Genomic DNA, 14,165 nt, shown 5'->3' with positions numbered 1-14,165 from the left:
ATGGCGTGTAACTCACACGTTCGTTGGGAACCCCAAGAGGAAGGTATGATGCGCACAACAGCAAGTTTTCCCTCGAAAGAAACCAAGGTTTATCGAACCAGGAGGAGCCAAGAAGCACGTTGAAGGTTGATGGCGGCGGGATGTAGTGCGGCGCAACACCGGAGATTCCGGCGCCAACGTGGAACCCGCACAACACAACCAAAGTACTTTGCCCCAACGAAACAGCGAGGTTGTCAATCTCACCGGCTTGCCGTAACAAAGGATTAGATGTACAGTGTGGATGATGATTGTTTGCAAGAACAAGTAAAGAACAAGTATTGCAAGCAGATTTGTATTTCGGATGTAAAGAATGGACCGGGGTCCACAGTTCACTAGAGGTGTCTCTCCCATAAGATAAATAGCATGTTGGGTGAACAAATTACAGTCGGGCAATTGACAAATAGAGAGGGCATAACAATGCACATACATGATATGATGAATATTGTGAGATTTAATTGGGCATTACGACAAAGTTCATAGACCGCTATCCAGCATGCATCTATGCCTAAAAAGTCCACCTTCAGGTTATCATCCGAACCCCTTCCAGTATTAAGTTGCAAAGCAACAGACAATTGCATTAAGTATGGTGCGTAATGTAATCAATAACTACATCCTCGGACATAGCATCAATGTTTTATCCCTAGTGGCAACAAGCACATCCACAACCTTAGAACTTTCCGTCACTCGTCCCAGATTTAATGGAGGCATGAACCCACTATCGAGCATAAATACTCCCTCTTGGAGTTAAGAGCAAAAACTTGGCCAGAGCCTCTACTAATAACGGAGAGCATGCAAGATCATAAACAACACATAGGTAATAGATTGATAATCAAAATAACATAGTATTCTCTATCCATCGGATCCCGACAAACACAACATATAAAATTACATATAGATGATCTTGATCATGTTAGGCAGCTCACAAGATCCGACAATGAAGCACATGAGGAGAAGACAACCATCTAGCTACTGCTATGGACCCATATTCCAGGGGTGAACTACTCACTCATCACTCCGGAGGCGACCATGTCGGTGAAGAGTCCTCCGGGAGATGGATCCCCTCTCCGGCAGGGTGCCGGAGGTGATCTCCAGAATCCCCCGAGATGGGATTGGCGGCGGCGGCGTCTCAGTAAGGTTTTCCGTATCGTGACTCTCGGTACTGGGGGTTTCGCGACGAAGGCTTTAAGTAGGCGGAAGGGCAACGCGGGGGGCCACACGAGGGCCCCACACAGCAGGCCGGCGCGGCCAAGGGCTGGGCCGCGCCGCCCTGCTGTGGCGGCGCCTCGTGGCCCCACTTCCTTTCCCCCTCGGTCTTCTGGAAGCTTCGTGGCAAAATAGGCCCCTGGGCGTTGATTTCGTCCAATTCCGAGAATATTTCCTTACTAGGATTTCTGAAACCAAAAACAGCAAAAAACAGAGAATCGGCTCTTCGGCATCTCGTTAATACGTTAGTGCCGGAAAATGCATAAATACGGCATATAATGTGTATAAAACATGTAGATATCATCAATAATGTGGCATGGAACATAAGAAATTATCGATACGTCGGAGACGTATCAGCAGCCCATATTGTTTTAATTTTTCAACTGAATTTCATATAGGGTTTGAATAGTCTGAGTCGATTCAGTGTTCATTTTTTATTGCTGCTGTTAGTCGTAGGGATCTCAGCGTCAGGTTGATGTACTAGACAAAAGGAGAGCATATTCACTATTAGTGAGTTTTGGCTGCTGTTGTTGCTGTATAAGTGAGTCGACCACGAGTTGATTTCAGATTTGATGGACCTCTGAAATCACTTGTTATCTGTGATTAAGTGCATGTGCTTGCGTTTTTGTTATCTTCAGGCATTTTTGTCTGTCTGCAAATATGTGAATGAAAGCTAGTAATATATATATGGTTTTTTCTGTCAATCAAAGCTACTAATATATACATGGTTTTTGGCGTATCTGAAAGTAATATTTTGTGTCATTCTTATTGCAACATAAGTTTCATGATTTTTTTTTTGACTATGTAACATGGGCGTCTACAGAACTACTCTTACGAACTGATGGGGTGTATATCATAACTAGCCCATGTCCCCAGTTTCTCTCCTTCGATCATTTTAGTCTCACTTTTATTCTTCAGTTTTTCTCAGTGTCATTCTTCAGTCTCAATTTAGTATCAGTATCGATGTCCAGCTTAGTATCAGTGTCAATTTAGTTTTGGAAGGGTGGACTCAATTAAAGAGGCGGGAGGAGCTGGTGCTGTCGGTTGGCCAGGTACGTAGCTAATTTCTCTATTATGTTGTTATTTAATTCACTCGATGGTCAAGCAAATTGTGCTGGGATAGTTGATGAAGTAGTTTTCTAGAGTTAGATGTCGCACAACACAAAGGTGAGAGGTGAATCCTGGGCTGTTTTATTTGGCTGTAAGTGTATTGGCTGGAAACTCTGATGATTTACAGAACCTTATCCAAAGAAAGAGGCTTGCGGCAGATGGTTCACCATTTTGTCAAATGTGAAAGCTCCCTATTGGTAGAGTTAATGCGGAAGAGGCTCACAGTACATGGGTTCAGTCTGAATTTTTTGTTACCAGGCAACTAAAACCCTCCATCACATCTATGTATTCATGATAATGGGATACTACAAATGAATTGCAACTACACGTGTAACATAAAATTCAGACTTTGGGAATTTTACAATTTGCCACACTTTTCTTTGCACTTCTATCATTTGCCATTTTATGTCTCACTGACATGTGATGGTCATGTGGCAAATAATAGACACTTCGAAGAAAAGTGTGGCAAATCATAAAATATTCCGGTATTTTTTTAAGTTATCTTCGGATGGTTATTTTTAGATAATTTTAGCCTGAATTCATAATTTCCTGTTAATACATGAAACAAATGTCTAGGCTCACTTGACTGGACCCATGTGTGTGATCAGCAGCACTACATACAACACCACAGACATGCACCCAGACATGATGGAACGAGGTGCGAAGGCTTGCCCAGCTGAACTGGGCTTTCCTTTTGATGTAGGTTTCCTCATTTCCTTCATTTTCAGTAATGGGATATCAGGACTTCCTCTTTGCTAACTTATTCTGAATTTCTTTTCTCACAGGAATCGTATAAGCTGAACATGCATTTTCCTAACTTGTTACAGTGTTGGGTACTAGGCTGTGATAAGGGAAGCCAGAGATCTCAGAAATCATGTTGGCCTTGCAAGTAAACAGATACCCCAGTAGTTGATTATCAGTTGCCTTCTTCCTAGGTTCTTTTCTCTATACAGTATTATCATGATCATGTGGCAAACATAGCTATAGAAACATAAATTTGGTGGCTTGTTATCAGTATTCCACAAAGCATTGTAGGCTTGTTTTGAATCATTCTTAAACTGACAGGAATAGCCATAGAAACCGAGAGGTGGCAGCAGCATAGTAAGGATGGTGACACAATAGCATCTCTTTCTTCAGTTCTACATTGTATATTTATAATTGTTTTGTTTGCAGCACTACCTACTTGCTCCTCTACAATAGGAAGTTTTATTTGGCCATGCTGATCCTAGGGTACTATGCTATGAGAAGGACAAGCGGGAAAGATGCCAAGGAATGCGCTGGTATATGTTCTCCGCTCGTGATTTTTTTTCTATTCAGTCACCACCTATTGTTTCCTAGGTTCATGTCTATGTTTAATCGATCAAAATCATGTGGCAAACATAGCTATAGAAATATGGCAAAGATTGTTAAATCAGTGTGCACGAGCAAAGTAGTTTTACTTCATACTAGCATAGGTTGTTTCAGTCCATGGCATCATGGTGATTTCTTTCTCATGACATAGCCTAATTTTCAACCTGATGGTGTACATATATGAGAATAAACATGCTTGGACATAGGGGATGCCCCCATGCAAGTATAGATGTGGTGGTTATCACTTCTTGCTAAAACCATTGTGATTTTACTTCGCAGGTCAGCACAATCTATTGGGAGAGATACATAATTGTTCAAGATACAAGCAGTTTCTGTAATGTAGTAGGGGGGGGGGGGGAGAGGGAGAAGTGATCACTTGCCTGTCCCGAGAGTGTATGAGGTACGTATGTTTTGCCAGCTTCTTATGCGTTCTTCTCATTCCCCTCCATGGATGTGGATCTATTTTCCTCGATCTCCTTTTCCTCCATTTTTCCCTCTCTGATTTCCTGTGTGTTTTCCCCGTGCCGCTCGAACCAGACTACTTTGCGTGCGGAGGGAGAAGAAGAGAGTGATGGTCACGTGGCTACAGCTGGCAGGCCAGACCTCCTCAGGCAACCTATGGGAGGCCCATGTACCCGTTTCATGTGTAATGATCAGTCAACATCATGTTTCCTTGTGTGATGAAAAAAACCAGAAAAAACCGGGCTGAACGGACTCAATTTTATAACAGACTGACCGTAACGAATTTCTTGTAAGGGGAATCGGGAGATTGAGAACAATGAATGAAGTGGGGAATAGTTCTAAAAATCTGACTTGAAGCGAATTGCATTTTCAGCTAGCTGATGATTAGACACTCCCTAAATTATATGGAGTATATTTTTGCCCACGTAACCTGGCACGTGTTCTCCCTTTTTCGTCAAGAAGGGGAAGCAAAATGGCCTAACCCATTGGTGTTATGGTGAAAAAGGAAAAAAAAACTGTCAAGAACTAAACAAATTAGCCAGATACAAACACGTACAAATCCTAAAGCTCATACGGCTCCGAAAGGAGGCATAGTTCATCCTTAGCAGACACATGCTTTCCTCCAAACATCATCAACATCAAGGCCTTATGGCGCCCATGCTCATTGCAACTCTAACAAATCCTGTAAAACTCTAACCTTAAAACATGTATAAGGGCCACCCAAAACGAGTTACTTGGTTTGAGAATACGTCTGCTAGAAAAGAAACGCCAAAGATAAATTGTAATATTTTTTTTGAAAAAGACCTTCGCGGCAAAATACAACACTGGAAAGATGATCATACTAGGTAGATTGTTCATAAATTAGTGCATACATGATAGGTAGCTAGGGGAAACCGCCGCGGGACCCCAATCCTAAAATGACCAAAATTTGGCCCAATTAATGATACGTCACCTGGGACTACGGGCGCGACGGCGAGCTCACTTGCTATCGGAGAGCTCGACGAAGCCCTACAACGCGACGGACTAGCAGGCCACCTCTTCCTCGCTCGCCGCGATGGCTGCACGCAGCTCCTCCTCGTCATTGTCGTAGAGAGAGAGCTTGTCCAGCACCTTAGTGACGAGCGAACGATGCTTCATCCGCTGAAGCCACTGCTCCTTGTCCGAGTCGCGGTCGAGGAAGTACCCAAGAGGCGTCCTCCTCGCAGCCGTGGTGGTGGTGGTGGTGGTGGGGGGGGGGGGGGGAGCCGTATCATGTCGGCACGGGATCTCTCCTCATACGCTTCCTCGAGTGTTCGACTGAAGAAGAGGAGAAGGACAAGACGGACTCTAGGCTACCAATCTTTGGCTTTAAACTAAACTTCCTTAGAATAGAGGAAGATGAGGGTTAGCAGATTCGACCACCTGATCACACAGGATACAAGTGTCTCCATGAGGTGAATTGCTACTTTTTAGTTGCCTGCAATTCAAATTCTATTGTGAAGGAGTAACCAGATGTGGAACGTGATCTTTCCTTCTACCTTGAGTAATTTCTAAATAGGCTCGAGCTAGGGCTGACGGATTCTTCCAATGAACAGAACTTCATAGGCCGATCAACAAGAAAAAATACGAGCTTTTTTTTTAAAAGAGAAGGCCTAAGCCCTGCGTTAAATTAATAACGCCCGACGGGACGGAAACCAGTACATCAACGCTTACAAGGACCTGCTGGGGTTACCAGCTCAACATGACAGCATAGGAGGACAAAAGGAGAAACAAAAAGGGGAACAAGCAGCTCTAACTAGAAACTAGGTAGAGATCTTGAGGCCAGCGAAGAGGCGAAGAATCCTGCTGAGAGGGCGCGGCGCCGACACCGTCCACACTAACAGACCTCCCGAGCAGAAACAGAGCACGCCCATGATCGAAGGAGCTTTGTTGACTTCATGATTCAAGATTCTGAAGGAGGAGGGCTTGAATGCGACGCCTCCAAGGAGGAAGACGGCGCCCAAGGGCGTCGGCGTCGCCTGCACTGGCCAAGGCCTTGCCGAGCTTTCGCCCAAGCCCAAACACCACCCCAAAGACGCAACCTTGACGCTTGTCGAACGACACACTGAGTCCACGGCTTGAAGAAGATATCATCGGCGTCACCCGTGGCAAGACGCCAAGCTAGACAACCACCCCTGGGTTTCTAGGTAGCCGACCGAACCGGGATAACCACCGTGTAACCGTAACCAGGAGACGAGTGGCGGCGAGAAGCGCAAGAAGGGTGAGAGGGTGAGCCTAGAGTCGATGAAGATAGACTTCGCCCCGACCGAAGAAGCACGCAAGTTTTGCAAGGAGGCGTGATCCAGCCACACGAAAGGAGGGATATTTGGTGGCGCCTCCAAGAAGGTAAATGGCGTCAAGGACGTCATCGTCACCCGCACCGGCCGTAGCCTTGCACGGCTTTCGCTGGTTTCCCGTCCCGTACCAGTAGCCGGACAACGCCATGAGACCGAAGAAAGGAACCAGAAACCAGACACCGCCGACAACACCTCCTCACAAGTGTTGTCGTCCCAAGGAGATGGGGAGACTCAATCCCAAGGGTCACCAACTCCAAGCTCATCGCCGACACCGACCGCACCAATCAAGCAAGCAAGAGCTCCAAGATCGCGCGATGGCCTGTCCACTCCGCCTTAGTTCATCCCATCTCAGAGAATGACCCAAGAAATTTCGGATCTGGGGAAAAATGGTTCATTTTCCGCGGCAATGGCCCAGCACCTCGTCAAGATCCTGGCGAGGCGACAGCGAGAGACAGGTGCTCCACACCACCACCTCCGCATCACCCAAGTGACCGCGGCCGGTGACGACAGTCCAGCACCAGGCAACGTTGTCCACCCCTGGAGCAGCGCCGCCGCCCGAGCCCACCCCTGGAGCCGAGCCCACCAGATTGCCCAGGGCCGCCGCCCGGCATCCAAGGCCACGCCGCCCCGCCGCCCTCACGACCGGAGATACGAGCCAAACACGGCCGCCGCGCGAGGCAACGCCGAAGACCACCGCCCGGAGCCGCCGCTCCGGCGCCCAAAAGCCCCCACCGAGTCTCCCCCAACAACCACACCCGCGCCAGCACCTACCCCAACCCCGGCAAAACCTGAGGAGCCGCCGTCCTGGAGACGTACCTGGACTGGGGCGACCGTGGGAGGCGACAGCAGCACCGGCGAGCCACGCGCGGTGACCTCCCTCCCTGTGGCCGCGCAGAGGGGCCGGGGGCCGAGATCCGAGATCCCCGCCGTCCCCTTCGATCACCGGCGCCATGGTCTTCGACCGGCAGCGCCTCCGGGGGCGGCGAGGGGCGAGGGAGGGAGGAGGGGGCGGCGGCGGGGTGGGGTTAGGGTTTCGCCCCCCGCGTCGCCTGGAGGAGACGACGCAAAAAAAAAAATACGAGCTTAAAATGGGTTAACTTGATCTGGTCCGGTTTGGAGGTTAGGAGCACACGTTGGACCTTTTTCCAAAGGGAAATGAAGTGGCCAATTTACTCAGGGGAATTCTCTTGTTTAGCTAACATATACTCACCATATATGAATTTATTTTTGGCACAATTTTCTGCGTTGACTACAAAAGAGTAAGCATGCTATCAAACTACGAGATAGATAAAATGTTATGAAGGGAATTTTCCGAACCCAAATTCTCGTCATTCCTCCGCAAGTCACTTGATAGGACATCGGCGAAGGAAAATGTAGTGCAAAACATACATTAGGGACAGGACATAAAAGACAGTGAGAAACCATGACATAACATGCACTCACGGCCCTGCATCCACCAAACACAGTGCAGGGAAAGGCAATGGATGACAAACCCGAAGGCAAGGCGACATATGCACTCAATCACAATGCAATGCAAAAATACAAGTTTATCAAAACTTATCAAACATGAGATTTAGTTTTTAAAACTTCGACATGACTTGGCACATACAGTAGTGAAGATGGATAACGATTTGGATGTTCGATTCGAAAGATATTTTATTTTCCGTATTCAAATCTACAAAAAAGACTTACCGTGACCCTCCGGCAAGGGTTCTCCCCCAGCTTCAGAAGTGCCGTGTTTGGGTTTTCCCTTGGGGGTGAGACCTTCCCCACAACGTGTCATATGTCATGATGGGAGAGCTAAAAAATCACCCTCCATAGGAGAACACCCTCAAACTAATATTTCTGTTATAGAAAAAAACCGAGTTACGTACCAAGTTTTCACGTTCTTACATGCATATGTAACGTTGGTTACACATTTAATTTTTTTGCCACCTTAGTTGCATATCATCTTTCGTGGTTTAACCTGTAAGTTTCAAAATGATAGATATGTTACATCTTACACCACTGCGCACCTTTCTATAGTGACTCACCAAGCTCTATTTGTTGGGCACTGACTCACCATTTCCAAATGATTCGTCACTATGTGGTACTAGGTTGACAAACCAAGTCTTTAAGTTATAGAATCAAGTTTCATCTTAGTTTATTTTGCAAAATAAAATCATCTAAGTTTTGGATTGGACTTTATAGGTACTTATAATAAGGTATGTTATTTGCACAAATTTTATCATACTTAAAATCACTATTCAAAAACTAGACCGGGTCAGCGATTAATCACTACTAGGGCCCTGACCGTGTTAATTACCTCTAATCTCTTGTGTTAATATTTCAGCCTGATTAATTGCTTTGACATCCCGATTACTAGAAATTTTCCCGATTAATTAGAACACTTTGGTCAATAAAGTTATAAAATCAACGCACATCGCCTGTCTAGCCGCTACCATGTCCAAATCAATTAGGTTTGCGAAGGTTCAACTCGATTCTCGCCTCCAGGAGCTCGATTCCCACTGTCGCTGAACAATTGCTCACTGTTGTCGACCAAATCTTGGATATAGGATCTCGACTACCTTGAGGAGCTTGCCGAGGAAGCTCCAGGACACATTCAAAGAGGGTAGGTTGTTGAGGTGCAAGAGGGCAGTACCCTGGAAAGGTGGTGGGAGAAGAGAAACTTTAGAGGGCAAATGAGGAGAAGCGAAAGGAAGGAACATGGTGGCGGCTGGTGACTCCTTTGTCGCTCATGACCCAGAAGATTATATCACACAGGAGATGTGTATCTGTTTTAATGGGATTTTGGGCTCTAGAGAAGTAGGGAATGATGGGATTCGTAGCATAGAAAACAAAAAATTTCCTACCGCAAGAATGAAAACCAAGCCAAGATGCAATCTAGAAGATGGTAGCAACGAGGGGATCACGAGACTAACCCTTGAAGATTTCCAAAGCCTACGAGATTAGATCTCGTTGTTGCAGAAGTTGATCACTTGCCGCTTTCAAAAGCGCGTAGAAGATCTTGACGGTGCCACAGTCGGGCAGCACCTCCGTACTCGGTCACACGTTCGGTGTTGATGAAGACGTCCTTCTGCCCGTTCCAGCGGGCAGCGGAAGTAGTAGATCCTCCTCGGAATCCCGGCAGCATGACAGCGTGGCGACAGTGGTGGTGGAGAACTTCGGCAGGGCTTCGCCTATGCGATGCGGGAGTAGTATGTGGAGGAGGGGCGCTATGGTTTGGGGAGAGGGGGGCTTGGGCGCTGATACGCGTACAGCACGCGTCCGTTGGGAACCCCAAGTGGAAGGTGTGATGCGTACATCAGCAAGTTTCCCTCAGTAAGAAACCAAGGTTTATCGAACCAGTAGGAGTCAAGAAGCACGTTGAAGGTTGATGGCAGCGGGATGTAGTGCGGCGCAACACCAGAGATTCCGGCGCCAACGTGGAACCTACACAACACAACCAAAGTACTTTGCCCCAACGAAACGAGTGAGGTTGTCAATCTCACCGGCTTGCCGTAACAAAGGATTAGATGTATAGTGTGGATGATGATTGTTTGCGAGAAAACAGTAGAACAAGTATTGCAGTAGATTGTATTCGATGTAAAAGAATGGACCAGGGTCCACAGTTCACTAGAGGTGTCTCTCCCATAAGATAAATAGCATGTTGGGTGAACAAATTACAGTCGGACAATTGACAAATAAAGAGAGCATAACAATGCACATACATGATACGATGAGTATTGTGAGATTTAATTGGGCATTACGACAAAGTACATAGACCGCTATCCAGACATGCATCTATGCCTAAAAAGTCCACCATCGGGTTATCATCCGAACCCCTTCCAGTATTAAGTTGCAAAAAAACAGACAATTGCATTAAGTATGGTGCGTAATGTAATCAATAACTACATCCTCGGACATAGCATCAATGTTTTATCCCTAGTGGCAACAAGACATCCACAACCTTAGAACTTTCTCGTCACTCGTCCTGCATTTAATGGAGGCATGAACCCACTATCGAGCATAAATACTCCCTCTTGGAGTTAAGAGCAAAAACATGGCCAGAGCCTCTACTAATAACGGAGATCATGCAAGATCATAAACAACACATAGGTAATAGATTGATAATCAACATAACATAGTATTCTCTATCCATCGGATCCCGACAAACACAACATATAGAATTACAGATAGATGATCTTGATCATGTTAGGCAGCTCACAAGATCCGACAATGAAGCACATGAGGAGAAGACAACCATCTAGCTACTGCTATGGACCCATAGTCCAGGGGTGAACTACTCACTCATCACTCCGGAGGCGACCATGGCGGTGAAGAGTCCTCCGGGAGATGATTCCCCTCTCCGGCAGGGTGCCGGAGGTGATCTCCAGAATCCCCCGAGATAGGATTGGCGGCGGAGGGTCTCTGGAAGGTTTTCCGTATCGTGGCTCTCGGTACTGGGGGTTTCGCGACGAAGGCTATTTGTAGGCGGAAGGGCAGGTAAAGGAGCGTCACGAGGGGCCCACACCACAGGCCGGCGCGGCCAGGGCCTGGGCCGCGCAGCCCCGGTGTGTCGCCACCTCGTGGCCCCACTTCCTTTCCCCTCCGTCTTCCGGAAGCTTCGTGCAAAAATAGGACCCCGGGCGTTGATTTCGTCCAATTCCGAGAATATTTCCTTTGTAGGATTTACGAAACCAAAAACGAGCAGAAAACAACAACTCGGCTCTTCGGCATCTTGTTAATAGGTTAGTGCCGGAAAATGCATAAATACGACATATAATGTGTATAAAACATGTAGATATCATCAATAATGTGGCATGGAACATAAGAAATTATCGATACGTCGGGGACGTATCAGCATCCCCAAGCTTAGTTCCTGCTCGTCCCGAGCAGGTAAACGATAACAAAGATAATTTCTGGAGTGACATGCCATCATAACCTTGATCATACTATTGTAAACATATGTAATGAATGCAGCGATCAAAACAATGGTAATGACATGAGTAAACAAATGAATCATAAAGCAAAGACTTTTCATGAATAGTACTTCAAGACAAGCATCAATAAGTCTTGCATAAGAGTTAACTCATAAAGCAATAAATCAAAGTAAAGGTATTGAAGCAACACAAAGGAAGATTAAGTTTCAGCGGTTGCTTTCAACTTATAACATGTATATCTCATGGATAATTGTCAATGTAAAGTAATATAACAAGTGCAATATGCAAGTATGTAGGAATCAATGCACAGTTCACACAAGTGTTTGCTTCTTGAGGTGGAGAGAGATAGGTCAACTGACTCAACATAAAAGTAAAAGAAAAGGTCCTTCAAAGAGGATAGCATCGATTGCTATATTTGTGCTAGAGCTTTTATTTTGAAAACAAGAAACAATTTTGTCAACGGTAGTAATAAAGCATATGTATCATGTAAATTATATCTCACAAGTTGCAAGCCTCATGCTTAGTATACTAATAGTGCCCGCACCTTGTCCTAATTAGGTTGGACTACCGGGATCATCGCAGTACACATGTTTTAACCAAGTGTCACAAAGGGGTACCTCCATGCCGCCTGTACAAAGGTCTAAGGAGAAAGCTCGCATTTTGGATTTCTCGCTTTTGATTATTCTCAACTTAGACATCCATACCGGGACAACATGGACAACGAGATAATGGACTCCTCTTTAATGCATAAGCATGTAGCAACAATTAGTGTTCTCATATGAGATTGAGGATATATGTCCAAAACTGAAACTTCCACCATGATTCATGGCTTTAGTTAGCGGCCCAATGTTCTTCTCTAACAATATGCATGCTCTAACCATTAAAGTGGTAGATCTCCCTTACTTCAGACAAGACGGACATGCATAGAAACTCACATGATATTCAACAAAAGAGTAGTTGATGGCGTCCCCAGAAAACATGGTTATCGCACAACAAGCAACTTAATAAGAGATAAAGTGCATAAGTACATATTCAATACTACAATAGTTTTTAAGCTATTTGTCCCATGAGCTATATATTGTAAAGGTAAATAATGGAAATTTTAAAGGTAGCACTCAAGCAATTTACTTTGGAATGGCGAAGAAATACCATGTAGTAGGTAGGTATGGTGGACACAAATGGCATAGTGGTTGGCTCAAGGATTTTGGATGCATGAGAAGTATTCCCTCTCGATACAAGGTTTAGGCTAGCAAGGTTATTTGAAACAAACACAAGGATGAACCGGTGCAGAAAACCTCTCATAAAAGACATATTGTAAACATTATAAGACTCTACACCGTCTTCCTTGTTGTTCAAAACTCAATACTAGAAATTATCTAGACTTTAAAGAGACCAAATATGCAAACCAGATTTTAGCAAGCTCTTCGTATTTATTCATTAATAGGTACAAAGTATATGATGCAAGAGCTTAAACATGAGCACAACAATTGCCAAGTATCAAATTATTTAAGACATTTTAGAATTACTACATGTAGCATTTCCCAATTCCAACCATATAACAATTTAACGAAGAAGATTCAACCTTCGCCATGAATACTATGAGTAAAGCCTAAGGACATATTTGTCCATATGCAACGACGGAGCGTGTCTCTCTCCCACACAATGAATGCTAGGATCCATTTTATTCAAACAAAACAAAAACAAAAACAAACCGACGCTCCAAGCAAAGTACATAAGATGTGATGGAATAAAAATATAGTTTCGGGGGAGGAACCCGATAATGTTGTCGATGAAGAAGGGGATGCCGATACGTCTCCGACGTATCGATAATTTCTTATGTTCTATGCCATATTATTGATGATACCTACATGTTTTATGCACACTTTATGTCATATTCGTGCATTTTCCGGAACTAACCTATTAACAAGATGCCGAAGTGCCAGCTCTCGTTTTCTCGCTGTTTTTGGTTTCGTAAATCCTAGTAACGAAATATTCTCGGAATTGGACGAAACGAAGACCCGGGGGCCTATTTTTCCACGGAGCTTCCGAAGACCGAAGAACACACGAAGTGGGGCCACGAGGTGGCGACACCACAAGGCGGCGCGGCCCGGGGGGCCCGCGCCGCCCTATGGTGTGGCCCCCTCGTCCGGCCCCCGACTCGCCCTTCCGCCTACTTAAAGCCTCCGTCGCGAAACCCCCGATGCGAAAAACCACGATACGGAAAACCTTACCGAGACGCCGCCGCCGCCGATCCCATCTCGGGGGATTCCGGAGATCTCCTCCGGCACCCCGCCGGAGAGGGGATTCATCTCCCGGAGGACTCGTACACCGCCATGGTCGCCTCCGGAGTGATGAGTGAGTAGTTCACCCCTGGACTATGGGTCCATAGCGAGTAGCTAGATGGTTGTCTTCTCCTCATTGTGCTTCATTGTTGGATCTTGTGAGCTGCCTAACATGATCAAGATCATCTATCCGTAATTCTATATGTTGTGTTTGTCGGGATCCGATGGATAGAGAATACCATGTCATGTTAATTATCAAGTTATTACACATGTGTTGTTTATGATCTTGCATGCTCTCCGTTTCTAGTAGAGGCTCGGCCAAGTTTTTACTTTTAACTCCAAGAGGGAGTATTTATGCTCGATAGTGGGTTCATGCCCGCATTGACACCTGGGACAAGTGACGTAAAGTTCTAAGGTTGTGTTGTGTCTGTTGCCACTAGGGATAAAACATTGGCGCTATGTCCGAGGATGTAGTTGTTGAT

General features: G+C 45.6%; 1 protein-coding gene across 1 annotated transcript; it reads left to right on the top strand.

The window, feature by feature from the left end:
• The first annotated feature begins 2,860 nt into the window (after positions 1-2,860).
• LOC124648476 lies at positions 2,861-4,040 on the top strand. The gene is made up of 4 exons (XM_047188238.1): positions 2,861-3,051; positions 3,138-3,241; positions 3,526-3,632; positions 3,982-4,040. Exons 1-4 carry the CDS (start codon positions 2,947-2,949, stop codon positions 4,038-4,040), a joined length of 375 nt encoding a protein of 124 aa, XP_047044194.1. The 5' UTR covers positions 2,861-2,946.
• The last annotated feature ends 10,125 nt before the right edge of the window (positions 4,041-14,165 follow it).

This window comes from Lolium rigidum, chromosome 4 (genome assembly GCF_022539505.1).
Source record: "Lolium rigidum isolate FL_2022 chromosome 4, APGP_CSIRO_Lrig_0.1, whole genome shotgun sequence".
Lineage (NCBI taxonomy): Eukaryota > Viridiplantae > Streptophyta > Magnoliopsida > Poales > Poaceae > Lolium > Lolium rigidum.
Note: the sequence above shows the minus strand (reverse complement) of the source record. Positions and strands in the feature narration are given on the sequence as shown.

Bases quoted from the DNA above. Each gene is read 5' to 3' on its own strand.
- LOC124648476 (XM_047188238.1), top strand. From the start codon at position 2,947: ATGTGTGTGATCAGCAGCACTACATACAACACCACAGACATGCACCCA. The intron at 3,052-3,137 runs GTAGGTTTCCTC...CTTTTCTCACAG, and splicing joins AACTGGGCTTTCCTTTTGAT to GAATCGTATAAGCTGAACAT. The intron at 3,242-3,525 runs GTAAACAGATAC...TTTTGTTTGCAG, and splicing joins AAATCATGTTGGCCTTGCAA to CACTACCTACTTGCTCCTCT.